The 23,908-nt window shown below is 44.3% G+C and overlaps 1 protein-coding gene across 7 annotated transcripts in view; it reads left to right on the top strand.

The window, feature by feature from the left end:
• Positions 1-23,908, top strand: part of LTK (leukocyte receptor tyrosine kinase) — a 154,757-nt gene that overhangs the window by 77,629 nt on the left and 53,220 nt on the right. For 5 of the 7 annotated variants that reach the window (XM_075927151.2, XM_075927149.2, XM_075927148.2 and 2 more), the window contains 5 exons: positions 11,546-11,685; positions 15,558-15,695; positions 17,322-17,477; positions 19,260-19,360; positions 22,731-22,897. In XM_075927151.2, coding sequence (XP_075783266.2) covers positions 11,546-11,685; positions 15,558-15,695; positions 17,322-17,477; positions 19,260-19,360; positions 22,731-22,897 — 702 coding nt within the window. The remainder of the gene's footprint in view (positions 1-11,545; positions 11,686-15,557; positions 15,696-17,321; positions 17,478-19,259; positions 19,361-22,730; positions 22,898-23,908) is intronic. The other 2 variants (XM_089778486.1, XM_075927150.2) reach the window with 1 other exon arrangement.

Raw genomic sequence — 23,908 nt, 5'->3', positions numbered from 1 at the left:
CCTGAATTCCCTGGGTTGGCTGGAACATGGGGGATAGAGAGGCTGAGGCAATGTGCTGCCCCAGCCTCATGCCTACTTGAAGGACCATGAGTTCGCACCCTTCGCCTCCCTCCCTCGCCTGTGGATGGACCTGTTCTTACACCCTGGAAACTGCCCATGCCACTTCAGGTATGTAACTAGTCTCTGCTGGCCACAGCAACAGCATGGGCAGGTCCACTGCTGCTTATTATTAAATGATTGATTAACTGGGTGCTCCTCACAAGTACTTAGATGTTCAGTATCCATAGTGACCACTGCACCCCTCACTGACATGCAGTTATCTCTGGCATGGAAACTAGCAGCTGTTTAATAGTCTGCCTGTAGACTGCCACAGCAACTTTAGGAGATGAAGTTAAGGTCATTCTCTCTAATTAAAATTGCAGTGTAATTTAAGTAGACAGAACCTAATTAGCTCAATTGGAAATTTATCAGGATATTGGAGTTAATACCTTTGCTGTCAAGTGAAAAGTTCGAAGAGACCTGTAACAATCATAGGTGGTTAGAGGCTTGGTTTTAAAGACATCTAAAATAGGTAATACACATTTCCCATATTTAAAATATGTGGCAGTAGGGAAAACAAAGGGATTGAATTAGAGACCTTTAGGGGAAAAATATGATTCTTTTTCTTTTACAGTGAATTGATTTCAGAAATCTCTACACAAGTCCAGGGTGGAGAAAGCAAACCTAATTCAGTGTGTAACAAAACAAATGAGAGTCACTATTGTATATTACAAAAGCGGCGAGCAGTCCTGTGGCACCTTATTGACTAACTGAAGTGTTGGAGCATAAGCTTTCATGGGCAAAGACCCACTTTGTCAGATGCATGTAAATTATTGCATATTAATTTAGCTTCTCCATAGCAGGCACATGGCCCAAGACCAGCTTTCTCTTTTATTTCTGAAGGCCTTGTGCTATCAATTGATGGGAAGACAAGCCTGAGGTAATTGGATTTTTGGATGGTTTGGGATGCACTGCTAGGAGTTGAATGGAAAGTACAATGAGCAAAGGATACTGTAGGGATAAAGCCTATGTACAACAAATCATTAACCTATGGAATTCCTAACTGTTCACAGATGCAGAAACCAAAGAAATGTCTATCTCAGCTCTTCCTCCAATCCTCACCCCTGTTGTCAAGCCAAATCCAACCCCCAATTCCAGATAAACCACTTCATTGGGTTCTTCTTCTCTTTCTGGTTCTTGTGGTCTTCTGTCCTAGTCAGCTCTTCCTTCTGAACTCATCAACTGTGCTTTTTCTCTAGAATTCCAGCTCTGTCATATATGTGTGCATTATACCTGAGAAGAGGATGCTTTTCTAATTGGTGCCAGGCTCCTGGATCAGGGAACCATTCTCTGATTGGTAGTTCTGAAGCTACTGTTCTGTCATATCCATGGTTCAGATCAGTCTCTGGTAAAAGCTCTCTGGTGAAAGAATGGAGAAAAGAGATGACTGCAACAAACCAAAGATCAAAATGCCTGGTCTAAATTTAATAGGTTAGGTGAAAACTCTAAATTAGCACCCATTGTTGCAGTTTCTGGAATAAAGATGAGCTGCTAATCTTCATTCTTCAGGGAAAAAGATGACCACTAGCTGTGGCCAGGAAATGTTCTTCTCTTCAATTATATAGTAATGTTCAAATATCCAAGTATATTCCATTTATTTTTTTCATTCTTCCTCTAAAATACTAGGCATTGGCCACACTGGGAGGCAAGCTGCCAGAGCAGACAAATCACTTGTTTGTTCTAGTATAGGAATTCCCATGTTCCTCATTAGTAACTGACTCCAGCTAAAAGGACAATAGTCTTCACTCAGATATCAGAAATTACTGCTGGAGTTAGAAGCTAAGACTTGCTCTAAGTGAATGTGAATTGCCGGCATATAGAACCAGGTCCATAGTCCATGCTAGCAATAGCTCTCTGCTACTGAAATAAAGCTTATCTCAGGTCAGTGCCACCAGTATACCTAGAACCTACTGCATTCTGGTCATGGGTGTCATCAAAATCCACTCTGCCACATAATGGAAACTGTCCAAAGTGAAAGCCATATGATAACAAAGTCTGCACTAGGATCAAATATGTAGAAAAATCCTTCAGTCTCTTATTTCACTCGGATAAATTTGTGCCTTCCTGGAATGGATCCTGGGTGTAGCCTCAGAGAGGAAGTGAACCAGAAGTGTATCTGTGCTACAATCTCAGAAGAAATGAAACTTGGATTTCTGTGCCTCTCCGAAATGGACTTTGGGTGAAGTACCTAAGAGGAGACCAATCTGAATCTCAGATGGATTGCTGTTTGAGAGTCTCTCTAGATAAAGAGATACTTTAGATAAACTCTGAAGTCCTCAAGCAATCTTAGAATCATAGAAATGTAGGTCTGGAAAAGACCTCAAGAGATCATCCAGTTCAGTTATTTGCACTGAGGTGGGGTTACATATCTCTATATCATCCCTGGCATGTGTGTGCCTTGCCTGTTTTTAAAAACCTTCAATGATGGGATTCCACAATCTCCATAGGAAGCCTATTCCAGTACTTAACTATTTTTATAGTTAGCGAGTTTTTCCTAATAGCCAATCTAAAACTTTCTTGCTGCAGATTAAGCCCATTATTTCTTATCGTACATTCAGCGGACATGGAGAACAATTGATGACCTAACTACTTTCTCCTTCAAAATTTTTTCCAAGACCTTGCATACTACAGATGTCAAACTAACAGGCCTGTAGTTACACAGGTCACTTTTTTTCCCTTTCTTAAAAATAGGAACTTTAATCCCAGGCCTCCTCCGCTTTTAGATCCATAAATTCTTTAGTCCAATCCACTTCCCTAACTAATTTCCTTAATTTATTAAAATTAGAGCCCTTTTGAAATAAAAACCCCTAGTCTCAGATTTACTTTTGTTTATCCTTCCATTTAGTTTGAACTGAATTAGCTCATGATTGCTCGAGCCAACGTTGTCCCCTACAACCATTTCTTCTATGAGGTTCTCGCTACTCACCAAAACCAAATCTAAAATGGCTTCCCCCCTTGTTGGTTCAGCAACTACTTGATGAAGGAATTCATCAGCTATCACATCTAGGAAAATCTGAGCCCTATTATTATTACCAGTATTTGTTCTCCAGTCTATATCTGGAAAGTTGAAGTCTCCCATGATTACACAGTTTCCATTAGTATTTACTTCTTTAAAAACATTAAAGAGGTCTCTATCCGTATCCAGATTAGATCCTGGTACTCTATAGCACATCCCAAGCACTATCCTAGGAGAGGATCTAATAATTTTCTTCCCCAATGTGATTTTTGCCCAGACAGACTCTGTCTTCTCCATTCCTTCACTTTTTAATTCTCTGCAATCTACCTCACCATTGATATACAATGCGACTCCACCACCTTTACCCTTATTTCTGTCTTTCCTAAACAGCACATACCCTTCAATACCTGTACTCCAGTCATGTCTAGTATTCCGCTATGTTTCTGTTATTCCTATAATATCTGGTTTCACTTCCTGGACCAATAGCTCTGGTTCCTCCATTTTGTTACCTAGGCTCCTCGCATTGGTGTACAAACATCTTAATTTTTGCTGTTTCACCTCACTCACATTCTTTACCTCATTTGGCATGGACATTGTACCTCCAATATTACCTATTAGACTAGTATCCACTCTGCCCTTCCTCCTTATGTGCATTCTCCTACCCCCAGCTATATCCTTTCTTACTTCATTTTCCTCCCTCTCAGTGCTAAAATCTGGTGTAGAGATTACCTGGACATCTCCCAACTGTCTCCCCCAAATTCCTAGTTTAAAGCTCTCTTAATCAGTCGTGCCAGCCTCCATCCTAGAAGTCTGTTTCCTTCCCTACTTAGGTGAAGTCCATCCTGAGAGAACAGTCCTCTGTCCGTGAATGCCTCCCAGTGGCCATACATCCCAAAGCCCTCCTTATAGCACCACTGGCTGAGTCACCTATTGAGCATCATAATCCTATTACACCTTTGTTGCCCTTCTCTATGAACAGGCAGAATCCCACTGATGATAACCTGAGCTTCGATTTCTTTTGGCATCCTCCCCAACCTGACATAGTCTCCCTTGATTCGTTCCAGCGAGAATCTAGCCATATCATTTGTTCCTACGTGAAGGATGATCAATGGATTCTTTTCCGCTCCCTTTAGGATCCTCTTCAACCTTAGTTCCACATCCCGTATCTTAGCACCTGGCAAACAGCACACCCTTCTGTTCTCTGGATCAGCTCTGGTTACAGGCCTGTCTATTCTTCTCAATAAGGAGTCCCCAATCATGTAGACCTGCCTTTTCCTGGTGACAGTGCGATTCTCTGGTTTATCCCTTGTTTCCTCTGGCTGCAAGTCCCTTCCATTCCTATCTTCCCTTGTAATCTTCTTCAACTCATCCTGTATCCTCCTGGTGCCCCATATTGGTGTTGTCTCCATCGACTCTTCCCCTTTATGTATGGGACTAGCCACTCTTCTCTTCTTCCTTGCTTTTCCACCTTCAGTGGCCACTCTCTACTCCATTTCCAAATACATGTCGGCTACGTCTAGACTGGCATGATTTTCCAGAAATGCTTTTAACGGAAAACTTTTCCGTTAAAAGCATTTTCGGAACAGAGAGTCTAGATTGGCACGGACACTTTTCCGCAAAAGCACTTTTCCGCAAAAGTTGAGAGAGGTTGGGGGTAGGTATTTGTACCTGGTGGTGGGGCCTATTTGAGGGTCTAAACGCACTTTTTGCGGAAAAGTGTCCGTGGCCAATCTAGACGCGCTTTTCGCAAAAAAGCCCCGATTGCCATTTTTGCAATCGGGGCTTTTTTGCGGAAAACAAATCTGAGCTGTCTACACTGGCCCTTTTGCGCAAAAGTTTTGCACAAAAGGGACTTTTGCCCGAACGGGAGCAGCATAGTATTTCCACAAAAAGTATTTCTGTATTTCTTACAGTAGGAAGTCAGTGCTTTTGTGGAAATTCAGGCGGCCAGTGTAGACAGCTGGCAAGTTTTTCCGGAAAAGCGGCTGATTTTCTGGAAAAACTGGCCAGTCTAGACACAGCTGTCTAGTGAAAATACTGAATAGAATCTGACCCAGGACAGACCTTTGCCAGACCTATTGTTACCAGATGATCTCAGATTGTGGGTGTGGGCAGCCGGAAGGGGAGGGGAGCGGAGCTGTCCAGGGGAGATCGGAGGGCGGGAGGGAATGGCTGGCGGGAAGCAGGGTTGGCTGAGAGGGGAATGGGGGGAGCAGGGCTGGCTGGAGGGGAACCGGCCGGCAGGGAGCGGGGCTGGCCGGGGGCAACTGGCTGGCAGGGAACGGGGCTGGCCAGAGGGAGTCAGGAGGAGCGGTGGGGAACTGGCCAACAGGAAGCGGGGCTAGCCGAGGAGCATGCAGATCCCAGGGTGCTGCCCATCCCATGCACAGTCCTGGCTGGGCGCATGGGCGAGTCCTGCCCTGGGGATTCTATCTCACCCCCTCCTCTTTACTGCGTATTTGCATAATGCCTGGTTGGTAGACATGCTCGTGCAGTGTGAGCGTGTCTTCCAGCCAGGCAGTACACAACTATGTACCATACTCATGATAATAATAAAACTTAATTAATTAGCAAATACCGGATATTTATATGTCCAGTATTTTCTCAATTTGTTTCCCGGACAGAAAGCTCAAATACCGGACTCTGGTTCAAAACCGGAGACCTGGCAACCCTAGCCAGACCTCGCTATATATGACCCCACAGTTGGACAGCAGAGCATTGATAACTACTCCTTGAATACAGTCTTTAAACCAGTTTTGCACCCCATTTATAGTAAATTCACCTGGAGCATGTTTCCTTATTTTTCTTATGAGAATGTCATATGGGACTGTGTGAAAAGCCTTACTAAAATCAAGATATACCATATCAACTGCTTCTCCCCTATCCAGTAGGCCAGTATCCCTGTCCAAGAAGAAAATTAATTTTATTTGGTATTATTTGTTCATGACAAATCTGTGTTAGCTATTATTTATAGCACTATCGTCCATTAGGTGGTCCAAAACTGTTTAATTTATTCCAGTATCTTTACAGCTATAAATGTTAGGCTGACTGGTCTAAAATTCCACTGTTCCTCTTTGTTCCTGGTTTTAAAGATAGGTATTGTGTTAGCCTTTCTCAAGTCCTCTGACAACTCACCCACTGTTGAGCAGTTCTTAAAGATAATTGCTAATGGTTCTGTGATTGCTTCAGCTAATTCATTAAATATACTAGGATGAATTTCATCAGGCCCTGCTGACTTGAATAGATCTAACATACTTAAATGTTCATGCAAGCAGGGTCAGGATAAGCTCTACCCTGACATCTGGTGGTGAATTGTGGCAAGTGGTGCAAAAAGACTTTAGAGGATGATCTCATTTGCATAGGCACACCCACTGCGCCTAGTATGTGCTCACAGCAGCCCAAATGGTCACTTTGGCCACTGTGGGATCCCCAGTCTCTCTGTTATTGAGGCAGGGGGGATAAAGTGTTGTTACCCTGATTATGTGAATCAAGGACAGTGGAATAGTTGAACTGTTTTATGACAAAGGGATTCGCCATAAACTAAGTAGCACTTGCTAGACAAAGGTCCTGGGTTCCAAACCCAGTCAAGCTGAGAGAGGTTGGGGGTAGGTATTTGTACCTGGTGGTGGGGCCTATCTGAGGGTCTAAAACACACCAATTGTACCCCTTCCTCTCTCCACTGTGGAGTATCAGAATTAATTTGGATTCTATTAAGAGTCTAGTTGTGAGCTTCTGAGCTGACTTCACTGTGGGCCAATGGTGCACTAGCACTGAGGCTCCTCTACTATAAACTGAACTTGCTGAAAAGCTGAAATCTACTATGAGATGAAATCATTGTGTGCTGTGGGGAGCCTGATGCTATACTGCTGAGCTACTAGCAGAGCAGTTTGTGGGAATGACTGACGGGCGCAGGTGGCCAGCAGAGCGGCTGGTGGGGATGACCGGCAGGTGGCCGGTAGGAGTGGCAGCAGGCAGCCAGTGGAGCATCTGCAGGAACAACCAGCTGGCGGCCAGGGGTGTGGACCGAGACGGCTGGCAGAGCCGGCTGGCAGAGCAGGGAAGTTCGTGGGATGGCTGGAGCAGCTCATGGGACAGCAGGTGTAGTGTGGTGGAGTGACTTCCGTTGACAGTGACAGCAGAACCTTATGGAGAGGCGGAGCCATTGGTGGACCACGTAAGGTGTATCAACCCCTGCCTCCCTCCATTCCATCCAGGTTGGGATGGTAAAACCCTGCTGGTGAACTTTTGAACTCTGGGGCAGCACTGACCAGGGGCAGAGACTCTTGGGCTGTTGGACTTTTGGGGACTTTGGGTGATTCTTGGCTGGGGATGGGTCTTTGCTCATGCTTGGTCTATGAATCCAAGTTGTGGTGTTTTCCCAATTTAATGCTGATGTCAGTTCCTCGTGTTGTTAAAGATTTGCTGCTATACCGAGGCTCTGTGCTTGCAAGAGGGGAAGAATTGCCTCTTTGAGGTGCCCAGGGGTGTGTGTAAGATTTCCCAGGTCACTGGGTGGGGGCTCGAGCCAGTGTTGTATTATGTTGTTGGGACCAATAGATACTGAACCCGGCCCTTGCTGCTATTAACTCGGCTTGGCAGAAGGGTTACATTCATAAACCTGTTCTTTCCCTATTATGTCTTGTGTTCTTTCCCGTGTTGTTAATGTAAATCGTGATAAGGGTTTGGTCACAATTTACCGTTTTTGTAAAGACTGAAGCAAAATTAGGCACTTAACATTTCAGCCTTCTTGATGTTGTCCATTTATTAGCTTCCCTTCCTTGCTAAGTTGAGAATGAGAATGTCACATGTACCCTCAACTCCTTCACCAGGGCTAGGGCTGCCGATGCAGGTGGTGGAGGAGCGGAAGGGGCAGCTGCCCAAGTCCCGGCAATTTAAATGGGTCCAGAGCTCCTGGTCGCTGCTGCTACTGTGTGCGCAGCTGGAACCCTGGGACCTTTAAATCCCCACCTGAGCCCTGAATGGTGTGGGCTGGGCAGCTCTGAAGGGCTGACTGGGGGAGGCCAGCCCCCAACTCTGCCCCTTCTGCCAAAGGCCCTGTACCTTCCAGGGTTCAAGAGCTGGGTCTGCCCCATCTTGCCCAAGGGCCCAGCAGTTCTGTCAGCAGCTCTGACCCGCTGGCTTTCCCTGAGACTGTCAACTCTTCTGCCTCTGACCTCATTCTGGATCTGAGAACAAGTCTATATATTCTTGATGCATAATGCAATATGCCCTTTCTCTTTTCCCTGCCTGCCTTCCCTGACCAAGATATCTTTCTCTATAAATCTGAATCATGAGATTTTTTCCAAGTATCCGTGGTGCCAAATAAATCCTAATAATTTAATCCTATTAGTTTATGTGCTAATAATTCCAGTGCTTCTTGATTATTCCTCCTACACTTTGCATTTATGTATAGATATGTAAGATGATGATCAGATTCCATCACTATTATCTCTCTTGTTGCTCCTATGACCCTGGTGTAATTTTCCATTTGGTTAACTTCCTTCATTCTAGCTGCCTTCATTTCACTAGCCACCAATCAACTACCAGAAAAATTAAATAGCTGATATAATGCTTCCAATTCATGTCTTCTGTGATTTAAGATAGTGTCACATAGTAGATCCCTGCTAGACAGTTGTGTGGAGAGGGTCCTGTCAGAACCTGTTCCTCTAACTTAGGGCACATCTACACATCAGGGCAAATGTCGAATTAAGCAACGCAGCTTGAGCTGTGTCAATTGCATAGCTTAAGCCAAAATAGTTTAATTCGGCTTTTGGCGCTGTCTATGCAGAAGGAAGTCGAAGGAAGAACACTCTTCCTTCGACTTCCCTTACTCCTTGTGACATGAAGGTTACTATGAGTCCGAGTAAGAAGTCCTCCAGCTCGACATTGTTTTGAAATAAAGGCTTGCTGTGTAGAGGCACACTATGTCATTTTGGAGTAACATCAGTTACTCCGAAATAATGCTGCTGTGCAGATATACCCTTGAGAATATTCCAATTCTCCTGCTCATGTAGTTGAACTCATCATTCTTAATAAAGCAACTGTTGTCTGGACTCTTAAATATTGTTACTGGAAAGTCAACAGCCATTCTCTTTATTGGAGATAGCAAGACACTGAGTAGAAGGTCATAACTGGGAGGAAGGGGGCTTTGTTCAACAGAGTGAAACAGAGAGCTGCAAGCCTCCTAATGCTAAGAATATTGATGAACATTAAACATCAAGTGGTTGCCGCTCTGTACTCGTTCTCTTTCCTTGCAGGCTCTGTGAGCCCCTAGGAGTGTACACAGAAGTTTCAGTGTCTATATTTAGAAGTGTAGTAATATTAACCAGTTTACTGAGTTCTAGCCTGATGTAAAATCGATAGTAAAGGTATTGCCAGGCTGGGCTTATCTGAAAGCCAGCTTCAGTGATCCATCTTCTGCTAAGGGCTTTGTTCCTGATTCCATTAAGAAAATTAAATTGGCTCAGAATAGCTCGTGTTTGGATACCAGAACCAAGCAAAGAAAGTGCAGTATTCAAGGATGTAGAGAACTTGCTGCAGTTAGATCTTGGACTTGAGGGTGTGTATCAGAATACAGCTGCCCTAGGGAATACTTAGGCAGTGCTCCTTGGTGATAAGGTGTACACCATGGCTACGTCTACACTGGCATGATTTTGCTCACGAACTCTTTTGCAGAAGAGTTCTTGTGCAAAAACTCTTCCAGAAGAGAGTGTCTACACTGGCATGTGCCTTTGCACAAGAGATGTGCTTTTGTGCAAGAGCATCTATGCCAGTGTAGACGCTCTCTTGCGCAAGAAAGCTCCGATGGCCATTTTAACCATAGGGCTTTCTTGCACAAGAAATTCATGTTGCCTGTCTACAATGGCCTCTTGCACAAGAAGAGTTGCGCAAGAGGGCTTATTCCTGAGTGGGAGCATCATAGTTCTTGCTCAAGAAGCACTGATTTCTTACATTAGAATGTCAGTGTTCTTGCACAAGAACTCGTGGCCAGTGTAGACAGGCAGCAAGTTTTGGTGCAAAAGCAGCCGCTTTTGTGCAAGATCACGCCAATGTAGACACAGCCCTAAGTATTTGGGATGATCCAGAGCTAACTATTATATGCGGGTTCTAGGTGCTGCCATACTGTATGGCATCAAGTCTCAGTACTGGAACTTTTGGTTGCAGTATCATAATATAATGGAGGTAATGGAGTCATGATTCAGGGCTGAATATTCTTGGATGAGCTGCTGTAATACAGAATGGAGGTAATGTAATTAGGACTTAGTACCAGAAATTCCTGGCTGCTTTGATGTGAGAATGCAGTGGTGACTCAGCTGGAGAATGTGGGCAATATGCTGTGTTCCAGGGGAAGTAACAGAGCTGTGTCTCAGTGGGAGTAACACAATGGCTATAGTATACCAGGAAATATCAGGCCCGGCCAAAGAGTGTGTGGGACCCAAGGTGGCATGTTGTGGTTGGCTGCACCATGTGGCTGGGCGGTTCCCAGCCAGGGCAGTGAGCAAGCAACCTCGTAGGCGGGCACCGAGCAGTGCAGAGCTCAAGGCAACCATCTTGCTCACCTTGCCCTAAGGCTGGACCTGGATAATATAATAGAAATGGCAGAGCTGTGTTCCAGTGCTGAATGGTCTTGGATTTTGTGTGGTGTTATACCAAAGATAAATGCATTTCTAGCTTAGTGCTGCAGATTCCTGGAAGCTATTCAGTAAAACAATCATATGTCATTGCTGGAGGCTCTTGATTACTTTACTCTGGGAGAGAGGTAATAGAGTTGTGATTCAGAGCTGGAGATTTCTGAAATGGAATGTAATGATATTACAATGTTGGGAAAGCTATAATTCTGCATGAAATGACAAAAGTGTGAAAAGGTTAAATATTTTCATCTTCTAAAAGGGCTGAGGGCTATCCTTGTTTTCATTAGGGGTGGGTGAACCTCCAAAGGGATGTTGGGGAAGAAAAGATGGGGAAGGATAGCAGCGTCTTCTGACCAGAGAAAGGGTGTGCAGTTGATGTGAAACACTGGCAATGAATTAGGTAGTTAATCCATTAACACGGGCCTACATACATGAGAGGGGCCCATTCTACACTATTTTGTATGCTTGAAACAGGGACACTCATGTTTTCATAGTATGCATCACATCCTAATAAAGTATTTTGTGCAAGCCTCCCACTAACCATTGTGTGGCCCATCACCCTATCCTTTTGTGATCAAATATACTTTGACAATGATGTAACATCTTGGTGGCTGCTTCAGAAAATTCTTGCATGGAAAAATAACATTAGGAATGTATTTTATGTATTGTTAGCTGTCTTTTAAAGCCATTTAGCAGCTGGAAATGAGGAAGGGAGCCAGCTTTAAGGGCCACATATTTAAAGGTATTTAGGAGCCTCATGATGCAGATGGGCACCTCGTGGGGTTTATAAGGTGCCTAAGCAGATTAGGTTTCCAAGTGCTCAACATGTGCATGATTGCTGTTTGGTGTCTTGTCACAGGATGAAGTGGAAAGTACTCATGGCTCAGATTGGCAAAGTGCAGAGGCCTTTTGAGATCTCCCTCCGGTATTCAACCTGTGGTATGCAAGGATCTGGACTGTTGGCATTGGGCTCCTTGCAGTTCAGGGACTGCTTCCATGGTAGGTTCCAACATATCCAGTAAAAAAATCTAAAATGAATGTAGTCAGAAATGGAAAAAAAAGGCACTAAAATTACTGAGTATGATCTAGGAGAAGGCCACAATAACCCCTTCTGTTCACATACACCTAGTCAATCATCCCATGCAAAAACCCACAGAGGGTATCAAACAATTACAACCGATTTTCCCTCTGCCTATGTGCACATTTTTTCCATTCATGAGTGGAATACATGTTGCTGTGTGCACTGAAGCACATGTAAATGTGTATCACCAATAGAACCAAAAACCTCTCTGTGGGCCCTCTGCTTATCAGCTGGGCGGCCTTTGAATCTCTCCTGAGTGGCCACACGAGTGTACAGTTAAAGGGAACACTGATTACAATCCCTACTTAATGGTGACCCCCTCTTGAAAGAAATCCTTCGTGAACCCTCCCACTGGCCTTCCAACACCTTTCCAAACTCTTCATCAGAAGCAAGCACCCCACAGACCTGGACCCACAACTCTAAGCTACACCAAACCCTGCCAGAACTACAGATGCAAAACCTGCACGCAGCTTTCAAGATCCATGGGTCCCACACATACCTATCACAACATGTGGTGTACCTCATCCAGTGTGCTGGTAGAGAAGCTAAGCCCTGATTAGGGGTCCTATAAAGGTAGCCTTCTAGTCAGGCAGCAGCATAGATAGCTGCAGTGGCACAGGAGCCAGCAAACGGAGCTGTAAACAGGGGAGTTTGTAAAGGGAGTTTGGATATTGAGACTTGTTTGGGGTTTGTTTTTGCTGTGGAGGGGGTGTTTTGGTTTGTTTTTGTGTTCATCGGACTAATAGGAGTTGGATGAGAAAGTAGATAAAACACAGAGGCAGTAGTGGCCATGGCCCAAATAGTAGAGAACACAAGGAGGATGATTGGATGTGGTAGCTGCGGTATATACATGATTCTGGAGGGATTACCTGAAATGAGTTTTGTTTGCATGAAGTGCCGCCTGATAGAGCTGATGGAAGAAAAGATCCGAGGACTGGAGATGCAGGTGGAAACTCTGGCTGAGTTTAGAAAGGAGTTTGAGCAGATGATGGAGCAAAGGCATGATGTGGCTGAAGGGGAAAGTTTAGATATGCAGATGGGAAGCAGGATCAAGGGCCTCAGAGGGGGGACTGCTGGGCGAAGAAAATGGACAGTGGAAGCATGTGACTATGAGAACCAGGCAGAGGAAAAGATGGGTCAGTGAAGGAAAACTAGAGCTCAAGAACAGGTATGTGGAGTTGGAGAATGAAGAAGGGGTACAGCAGGTAGATAATGAAGATGGAAGGGTAAGGAAGAAGAGAAGAGTGGCTAGTTCCATAGATAAAGGGGAAGAGTTAATGGAGACAACACCAATAATGAGCATCGGGGGGATACAGGATGGGTTAAAGAGGATTACAAAGGAAAACAGGAATGGCAAGGACTTGCAGACAGAGGAAGCAAGAGATAGACCAGAGAATCACACTGTCACTAGGAAAAGGCAGGTCTACGTGATGTCCAGGTAATCTCTAGGCCGGATTTTAAAACTGAGAGGGAGGAAAATGAAGTAAGAAAGGATATAGCTGGGGGTAGGAGAATGTACATGAAGAAGGGTAGGGTGGATACTAGTCTAACAAGTCACATTAGAGGTACAATGTCCTTGCCAAATTGGGTAAAGAATGTGAGTGAGGCCAAACAGCAGAAATTAAGATGTTTGTACACCAATGAGAGGAGCCTAGGTAACAAAATGGAGGAACCAGAGCTATTGGTCCAGGAAGTGAAACCAGATATTATAGGAATAACAGAAACATGGTAGAATACTAGGCATGACTGGAGTACAGGTATTGAAGGGTATGTGCTGTTTAGGAAAGACAGAAATAAGGGTAAAGGTGGTGGAGTCGCATTGTATATCAAAGATGAGGTAGATTGTAAAGAAATAAAAAGTGATGGAATGGAGAAGACAGAGTTGTTTGGGCAAAAATCACATTGGGGAAGAAAACCCCCTCCCCTAGGATATCCTCCCCTGGGATAGTGCTTGGGGTGTGCTATAGACCACCAGGACCTAATCTAGATATGGATAGAGACCTCTTTAATGTTTTTAATGAAGTAAATACTCATGGAAACTGAGTAATCATGGGAGATTTCAACTTTCCAGATATAGACTGGAGAACAAGTGCTAGTAATAATAATAGGGCTCAGATTTTCCTAGATGTGATAGCTGATGAATTCCTTCATCAAGTAGTTGCTGAACCAACAAGGGGGGAAGCTATTTTAGATTTGGTTTTGGTGAGTAGCGAGGACCTCATAGATTAAATGGTTGTAGCTTGGGACAAGCTTGGCTCGAGTGATCATGAGCTAATTCAGTTCAAATTAAATGGAAGGATAAACAAAAAAAAATCTGAGATGAGGGTTTTTGATTTCAAATGGGCTAACTTTAATAAATTAAGAAAATTAGTTAGGGAAGTTGATTGGACTAAAGAAATTATGGATCTTGAAGTGGAGGAGGCCTGGGATTATTTTAAGTTAAAGTTGCAGAAGCTGTGAGAAGCCTGTATCCCAAGAAAAGGGAAAAAATTCATAGGCAGGTGTGTTAGACCAAGCTGGATGAGCAAGCATGGTTTTTCACCATGCATGCTGCTTTTCACTGCATGTAGTTCACTCCGGTTAGCCATGAGTCTATCTTGGGCAGTTTCATCTGGCAGTGATAGGCCCTGGTCCTACTAAGTGCTTCATACAGACTGACCCCTGAACCTGTGTGGAGTCTCACTGACTTCAGTGATGTGCCTTGTGAGTGCAGGGGTCCATTTGTTCAAAGCAGCATGCAGGATCAGGGTCCTACTCAGCTTCATTGTATGATTCTTATGAAGTCGCATCACGCTATTGGTTCTGGATTGCAAACTACAGAAAAAGCTTTACATTTACAAATATCCAACAACATATTGTTTTCTCTGACTTTTTAAAATGTCAGGAAAACAATTCTGATCCTAATACCAGGTTTTTTTTCTGTTTTATTTACTTTAGTGGGTTTTTTTAAGCAATCTACATTTTGGATATAATCTTCTGAACCGTGTAGAAGCATTCATGTGTTTTACGTGTGCAAAGTGTAGTGTACAAAAAATAAAGCCCCTATTGTGCCTGTGCACTTGAGTGATTTAAGCCAGAGAGGATAATTTATAGACATGGCAGTGGCTTTGAATGTTGTGCAAGTACAAAGGCTCATGGGGAAATGGCAGGAAGGAATGAGGAAAGAACACAATAAATCAGGTCCATTTGATAACCCGCGTGCCCTAAGGGAATCTTATGAAACCAGTGGTAAGTCTACTAGCTATAAAGCTAATCTATTATCCAGGGAATGTATTTCAAGGTCACACATTTAGTATAAGCCTTAAATGATATACCATAACCTATCTGGGGGACTATCTTTCGCAATATCTGGGAACTGCTGACAGTCCCATGGCACAGTCTTGAGAGAATAGGGAGTAGGATCTGACAAGGCACCTTTAGTATGCCCCCCCCCCTTTGCCTGTAGATTTTTTTTGTTTAGGGTGGGCTGTAAGATGTTTATTTAATGTTACTAAGATTGTACAGGTTTGGTTTATTTGCAAGTTGATTCTCCTGATTGTTCACTTGAACTTTTTTTGTTAATTTCTTTTTCAGCTACATTTCAGTACATGCTTAGAGACTTTCTGGCACGAACATTAAAATTAAATGAGTATTTATTATTAATAATAATTGTTATTATATGGACTGATTGTCTTTATAATTTAGCAAGGGCATAGGAACGTGAGTGTGACTGAAGAAACATCCAAACCAAAGCCTGCTCTAGACATTCTGCTGACTCCCCTCTCTGGGCTTCTTTCTTTGTCTCTGTTAGAGAAAGAAAGCAAGGATCTTTCCACCTACGACAAGGGCTCCACTTTCCCCTGCCCACACAGGGGCTGTGTCAGCCAGTTGCAGGTGTGTGATTTTCACAGTGATTGCCCTGCCAAAGAGAATGAAGAGGCCCTATGTGGTGAGTAAGGACCCTGCTCCATTAAGAGGTTCCTTCAGTTGTTCCTCATTTTACTCCTCTGGAATTCTGAACCACTGTACTGTACAATGCAGACTTGGCAGAGAATTAATGCTCCCCACAGAATTTTATTTTTTCACACACTGTTTGTGATTCTACCCTAGGGCTCCTACCTGCACCTGGCATACACAGCTAGGACTCCCACAGTCAGCCTGGGTGGTTAGGGCTCCGGCAGTTGGACCCATGAGGATGGGGCTCCTGCTTTCAGTCTTCAGCACCTGGGACTTGGGGCTGACAGCAGGAGCATAATTGTTATTTTGACAAATTAAATATGCAGAAATATGGAGAATTTAAAATTATTATACATAGAATTTTTAATTTTTTTAGAGGGGAGAGAATTCCCTTAGAGGTATCATTTGTTGTCCCAATTGCATCAGTCAAAACACCTGCCACAAGCCAACCGGTCAGGAGAGCTCAGTGAGGTTGATCATGCAAGCACTTCGAAAAGGATGTTCCACCAAATCTATATTCAGAATTAGGGAGTGTATATTCTGAAAATTTCTGTGGGTCACTGTACCATCTACCAACTCTCTGTAGAATACAACAAGTCAAGAAATATATCCCTTGAGATACCATTAGAAATAAACACCTGGGATTAACCTCTCCACTGACTGTACGTATGTATTGATTCATATAATAAAATATACCCGTCAAATACACCAGTTACATATAGAAACAGTTTTAATAAAAAAGGCAACCAAAAGCTATCAACTAGACTGTTAAAAACAGTCCTCTTTTCTACCAGCTCAGCTCAGTAGGAATAATAATATAGAGAGTTAAATTGATTACATATAGAGATTAATTAGCTATTTTGTCTACCTACTTTAACTGGACACATGAGCCTGGGCTATACATAGAGGCTATACACTCCTGGGAACAGGAATATCGGACTTTCTATACAGGATCAAATCACTAGTCTACTGAGTCTGGTATCCTTAGAGCAGTTCCTGCTACTTCAGAGCAAGGCAAAAGCTGTTTTCAACTGCACTTAGAATATGAAATAATAGCAATATCTCTCATACGACTAAGTGATGAACGTTGGCTTTCTGATGGTGACTATTGTACCTGATTATAAACTAATAAGCCATTTTACCATTTCTTGGCAGAAAACTAATAAGCAATGTTGACCTGAAGAAAAGCTCTGTTTAATCTCAAAAGCTTGTCCCTTTCACCAAGGCTGTGTCTACATTGGCATCCCTTTCCGGAAAAGGGATGCTAATGAGACACTTCGGAATTGGAAATCCACGGGGGATTGAAAGTAGGAATAAGGGATCCTCCGGAAAAGGGCTTATTTTCCAGACAATCGCGTCTACACTGGCGCTTTTCTCCGGCAAAAACCCCGAGCCGGAAAAAAGCGGCAGCCATGTAAATGCAAATGCCGCAGGGGATTTAAATAAAAGATATTACCTCACCCACCTTTTCTCTTGGTAGAAGACTATATAGTATTAGCTTCGTAGCACCCTTGAGAAACATAGTGAAAGTGACCATAGTTGACTCTTCAGTTTTCTTGCTCTCTTGTTCCCTAATCAGATCTGTGTGAAATAACCCACTTTTTCTAATCCTTTCCAGCAGACAGTCTCCCAGTGGGAGCACACTGTTCTTTTGAACAGGGTCCCTGTGGCTGGATATTGAATGACACTGTCTCTCCCTCCTGGTCCATCAGGGGCTTTGAAGAAATGACACAAGAAGCTCCATTCACAGGATCTGCCTTGCTAGCCACCAGAGGTATGTTCCTCATGGTGCTCTCTCCCTCTCTTCCCCCTCCCCTTCTCTCTTTCTCTCATCTCAAATGTTTTTTAGAAATGGTTTTAAAAATATTGGGCCATCTCACCAAATCATCTTCATGTTCACCAGAGTTAGCTAGAACTGTTAAACTGAGCCCAGTGTGTTTTCAGTTCTGGTTCAAAGACCTATATAAAAAAGATCCAAAATAACATCAGTCAGTTTGAAAGGAACACATTGGGAGGCTAGGGGCCTCTATGAAGTAGGGCTAAAAACTAGCAAAGGTTGGCCATCCAAGCTACAAAAAGTCTATTATGGTTCAATAGTTCTCTGACAAGTTTAGAGGAATTCATGGTACAGGCAGTCCCCGGGTTACATGGATCCGACTTACATCGGATCCCTACTTACAAATGGGGTGAGGCAACCCCGCACTAGCTGCTTCCCCCCCAGCAGACCAGGGAGACGCGAAGCTAGCGCCCCCCCCCCCCAGCAGATCAGGGAGATGCGGAGCGGCTTTTCTCAGCAGACACCTCAGCTTGAGAATAAAGGACTGAGGGAAGTGAGGTGTGGGAGAATAAAACTGAGCTCTGGAGAAATGTTTGGCTCGAGTTTCCCCTACAATATGTACCAGTTCCGACTTACATACAAATTCAACTTAAGAACAAACCTACAGTCCCTATCTTGTACGTAACCCGGGGACTGCCTGTATAGCATATTTTGCTCTTGCTTGTGTTCATAGAAAATACTTAGGATAATATTGCCCTAGGTGTGACCTAGGGTGTGTCTAAACTACATCCCTCTGCCAACAGAGGGATGTGGATTAGGCACATCGCTATTGCAAATGAAGTGGGGATTTAAATATCCTGTGCTTCATTTGAATAGAAATGGCCACCGCTTTTTGCCACCGCAGCACTTTGCCAGCAAAAAGCAACAGTCTAGACGGGGATCGGTTGACAAGGAAAGTCTTTTCTGACCGATCCCTTATGCCTTGTGCAAAAGCAAGAGGCGTTTGTGCAAAAAAGAGCCGTGTAGATGGCTCCTTTTTGCGCAATTCTTCCTCCTCCCCCGTGCAAGAGCTGTTCTTCCTATGTTAGAGGGGGCTTTTGCGCAAAAAGGAGCCATCTACACAGCTCTTTTTTGTGCAAAAGCCTCTTGCACAAAAACGGATGCTCATTAATTATGCAAATGAAGCATGGGCCATATTCCACACCGAGCTTCATTTGCATAAGCTTTTCTGCAAGAAGGCAACAGCGTAGATGTAACCTCTTAGTCCTTTTCTTTTTTTTTTTTTTTCCTGAGAACCTAGATAGACCTTCCTTCCTGGATACAAAGGACCAGAAACAGGTAGTTCACTCCAAACTGCTCCCACCAGAGAGAATATGGTAGGAGTATTAGCTATGGGGAAGCTCATTGTAAATTTCAGTTCTTGTGCCCTCAAGTCATTGTATGGAAAGGAGTAGGAATGCTATCTGAAGAGTATCCATTGATGGGCCAATGAAGGTCTTGCAATTTCAGTTCCCATGTGTCTAAAATCCATCTGTCCATAGGTTTTCAATGCATTTGAGTTTGCCACCTCATTGAGAGATCCTCACCCTTCTGCAACAGAGGCTTCAGCACAATGGTGTGAAATTATTTTTCAAATGCATGAAAAAGAAAAATTTTTTTTAAAACAAATTTCCTCTCTAATCTGCAGGCAAAGGATATACAGAAGGGAAATGTCAACAGACATTTCTTGCTGGTTGCATGAACTTACACTGTTATTTAAATTCATTTTTCTGCTCATAGGGCACTTCCTGTATCTTCGAGCAGACAGCAATCAGACAGGTGGTGTTGCCATGGCTTACAGTGCCAGCCTACCAGCCACTCTTGCCAGTGGAGACTACCAGGTATATTGCTCAGTTTTTAGCATCTTTGTGGAGCTTATCCTCATTTTATAGGTTCCTGTTCCTTCACAGGGAAGGACTGGAATCCCTATGGACTGGAATCCCAGTTCATCCACAAATTCAATTCACATGCTAATGGACTCAATTGTGATATGGGCTGGCTAGGACACTACCTACTTAATAACCACTGAAGGTGCTAATAGCTCTCTGAGTGGTATCCTTCCTGTCTTAGCAATCTATCTATTGACTTTGATTTTTATCTGATTAAGTTTAAGTACCCATTCTCCAGATACTTAATGATGCTCTGTCTCACACACTCCTTTTTTTCTTTTTTCTTTTTCTTCCCCCTCCCCTTCCCCTCTCCTATTTATTTATTTATTTTTATCTGATATTTTTGATCGTGGGTCTGGCCCACGAAAGCTCAACATCTAATAAACCATCTTGTTAGTCTTTAAAGTGCTACATAGTCCTGCATTTTGCTTCAGATACACCAGACTAACACGGCTACATTTCTATTACTATTCTATTTATTTCAAGTTTTCAGATCCCAAATTCATAACTCGGTCATCTGAAGAAGTGCCCATGAAAGCTCATGATACCATCTACATGTTTTGTTAGTCTATAAAGTGCTACCAGACCATTTGTTGTTTTTTTCCCTATCTCTGTTAGCCAGCTGGGAACACTGGCAATTAGAGTGGCTGACCCATAGCCCACCTAGCCAAGCATCAGGCTCCAAAGCGTGGTCATGCAGGTGCACCCCACCATGGGCAAGTGGCATCTCCAACCTCCAAAGAGAAACCTCAGAGATCTGAAGTGTTTTGACTGTCAGGGATCAAGGCACAAGTGGCCAAACTGCCCAGACTATCACAGAGATTGTCCAGCCAGAGGGAGGACCTGCTTACTTGGCAAGGGGCAACATAACCAGCAAACTTGGGGTAGATAGTGTACATGTGGCTGAGCTCACTTCTCATGGGTACAGAAACACCTGATCCCCAATGGTGAGTGAAGGTGGAAGTTAAAGCAAAGACATTCCAGGCATGGAGGGACACCAGCACAGCCACCTTTCCTGTGGAGTCTCATGTACTGAAATCTCATTGGGTGTTGGAAGACAGGCAGACGTGGCTACAAGTTCCAAAAGTAAAACTATTTTACCTGCCTGTGGGCCAGATCCTGGTAAATACCCAGAGGGCTCAGCTTTACTGGTGGTGCAACTATTAGTAGATATTCCATCTGAGATTTTGGGGGGAAATTATGTTGTAAGTTTGAGCCAGAGTCCAGCTCAACGTTGATGGGGAACAGGCAACGTTGATCACTTATGGAAGAGGTGAGTGTCTGAGAGAACACAAATGAACCTGTGCTGGGAGGAGGGAGATAATGCTACTCAGTTCCCTATAGGTGGTGTGAGCCAGGTGGGCTTGAGTGCAGACACAAAGAATCAGATTCAATGGCCATGGAGGCAAGTTCCCTGTCTCCCTTACCTTAGATATGGAGTGTTACCCCAGGGGACCCCAATCCCCAATCTCTTGACCCTCATGGAGGTGGAGCAGAGACAGGAAATAGTCCCTGAGAAGAGAGATACAAACAGTCCACAGGTAGGAATCAAGGCACTGAGAAGGTGTGCCAGAGCTGGGGAACCTTGGATCCTTTTCCCATTTGACATGACAGCTCAGGAGTTACGGCTTCATTATAACCAGCTTCACTGAGAGCCAGATGTATCCTGACCACCAAGCCTTTCAGATGCTTTCTACACCACTCCTGTGGGAGAGAAACTGCAGCATGTATCCTTAGTGGGTGGCTAGTTAAGGAAGGAAGGGGAACCCCCCTCCCTCAATCCCTAGCAGATGAATGGGAAGGCAAAGTGGCAAGTTCAAGTATCTGTTTCAGATCCAGAAGTTCTGGGGCAATGGAGGCATGTGTGAAAACTCCTTATGGTACACCCAGCCAGTGTGATCTGAAAGGGAAAGACATATGTGTGATAGTTTTGGAACTGTTCTGTGATATTTGATGAATCGTGTGTGTTGGTTTGGTTTTTCGGACATTTACTGGATGAATATATGGGACGGAGGTATTTGCCTTGACATATAGAGCATCTTTAATTAGACTTGGGAGGAGCATGTTTTACCCAGGGGAAGGGCTTACATGCCAAATTACTAAAATGGAGTTTGGCACCAAAGAGTGTGATATGGAGGTGATTCACGTCAAAGGGAATGCAAATATGATGGCAGATCCTCTGTTGGGAGGAGTTGTGAAAAGATTCCTTTGATGATGAGGAAGAGATTGAGGGTATGTCTTTGTCAAATAGTAAATTCTTTGTTGTTTTGGGAGCACCATTTTATTGTAATCTTCCTGGTAACCTCCACTTTGCATGGTAACCTCCATCTTGGGTTAAGACATCCAGATGGTGTTGAAAACCACTCAAATCCTGGCAAGGACAGACTATTCTGGCTATTGGGTATTTATGCTAGGAAGCTGGGACCCCTCAAGAGACTAGCAAGGAGAAAACCATCAAGGAGCATCAACTCTGAATGAGTGAAACAGTGGGTTTGCTGCCTGTATGGGCCATTGGCTTTGAATGAACTCAACACAGAAACTTGTCTTTGAGGAGGGGGTCGGGATTTCCCCAGTCTAAGCACACAAATGGAAGCACTGCAGTTGCCTGTCCTAATCACATAACCAATGAGGAGAGAATGTATTTAAGGGAGCTGTTTCTTAAGGGGGGCATTCCATTGTTTCAGGCAGGGGGAGCTATCTGGCCTAAGGGCTGACCCAAGCCAGGACTCACTGGGTCAGCAATTGCCAGCACATTGGGGGAGAAGACATTCAGGAGTTTGTTTTCATAAAATCTGTAACCCTACTGCGGTTTAAGAGTGAAGTGTTTGTTAAGGAATTCCTTTGTCGAGCCTGTTTCCTTGCCTTACTGCCATGTTGTTCCTGAGGGATGTCACAAGGAAATCAGAGCTCCCCTAGTGAGTAGAGTCTGAGAGAACACTGCCAAGCAAATGCAGGCTTGAAAAGGCTGGGGCACTAGTTCTGGGGTTCAAGCTGCCAGGCTGCAGGGTCCCACTGCTCCTGAAGGGTGTCAGACATGGGGACTGCACCTGGGAGTGCACTCAAGAGACTCATAGCTAGAGACAGCCACTAGACACTACCCAGGTGCAGCAGGGCTTAGAAGCGTTTGGATCCAGCTGCTGAATCCCATGTGCAACAGTCTGTTACCTACCCAGGAGACGGGTCATGGCCAGGTGGTGACATGAACAGTAAAGGCTCCCATTTTAAAGTTTGGTGAGGGAGCGTTGAAAGGATGGATTGTCTGTAATATTGCCACCCTCCTTCCAACACAGGATGCCATTATTTTCCTCTTATTTTATTACAGATCCAGTTCTCTGTGCATATTTTTGGAAGTTACAATGGCACCATCTCGTTCTCTGTCCAGGAAGAGACAGGTGGAGTCAGTACCTCCCCAGTGGTGTGGGAAAGAGCAGGGAACTGGAGTGACCACTGGTTTCTCATCACACTGCAAATGCCAGTGCTCCAGAACAGGTAAGAGTGCCATTGGTTAACAAATTTGTTTGCTGGCCTGTGGAGCACAGTTTGCATTCTTGATTTCTTCCAGGGCCTCTCCTATAGTCACATGTGCTGGGGTGCTCTAGGTCTGGCTGTTGGAATACATCCTCTTCAGTTACTGCTCTCCTGCAGACAGACGTTCCTATCACTACTTGATGGTGACATATAGAATTGCCCGTATCACAGTCTTTTTCTTTTGCCAGTCCCAGTTGTCTCCTAACATGCTAGCTTATCAGACCTACCTCTCCTCCCTCCTCCTCCACTTCCCTGCTCCCCTAGTTCTCAGTCTCTCTCTCACTATCCAATCAGGCCCTGCCTCCCAGCTACAGCTCCATGGTCAATCTCAGTCCTCCCCCACAGGCTCCTATTCCACTCTCAGTCCCACAGCTTCCCTCCTGGCTTCCAGTCCTTGTCTCCTTGCCTAGCCTGTCCCAGTCATGCCCATGTTCCAAATCCCAGTCCCAGTTTCCCTTTCCCTCCATGTCTCTCCCACCCCACGTTCCACATCCCAAGCTACTCCCTGCATCTGTACCTGTGGATCTCCTCTGCCTTTGAATCAGGCTGTTTCCACCTCCATCCTCTTACTTGCAGGTATAGCACAGGAAAGATAGACTCCTTGTTGTCAGCTGAGCTGCCTGGACCTGGTACAATTCATAGCAGCAATTACAAGGAAAGCCTGCTCATTCCTGGGCTGGCGCATGCCACATATAGATGAAATCTTTGGAGATTTTAGCTGTTAAACAAATCTCTACTCAGTATGTGCCAATTGCAGTATTTGAAAGCTTATAACTTGGCCAAATTGGAGCAGATTTCCACAGGGATGGCAAAAGGCATGTTCTTGATACAAAGGCCATGCTCCTGCCATATTGAAAGTCCTTGTTCCAAAGAATGTAGGTTCTAGAGCAGGGGTGGGCAAATTCCCACTCATGAGTCAGATGCAGTCTGCCAGGGTTAGTCCCTGGTAAGCCCTCACCTCTGTGTTTACCT

The sequence above is a fragment of the Pelodiscus sinensis genome, chromosome 5 (assembly GCF_052426305.1).
Source record: "Pelodiscus sinensis isolate ZL-2025 chromosome 5, ASM5242630v1, whole genome shotgun sequence".
Classification (NCBI taxonomy): domain Eukaryota; kingdom Metazoa; phylum Chordata; order Testudines; family Trionychidae; genus Pelodiscus; species Pelodiscus sinensis.
This window is presented reverse-complemented; position numbering and strand designations above follow the sequence as displayed.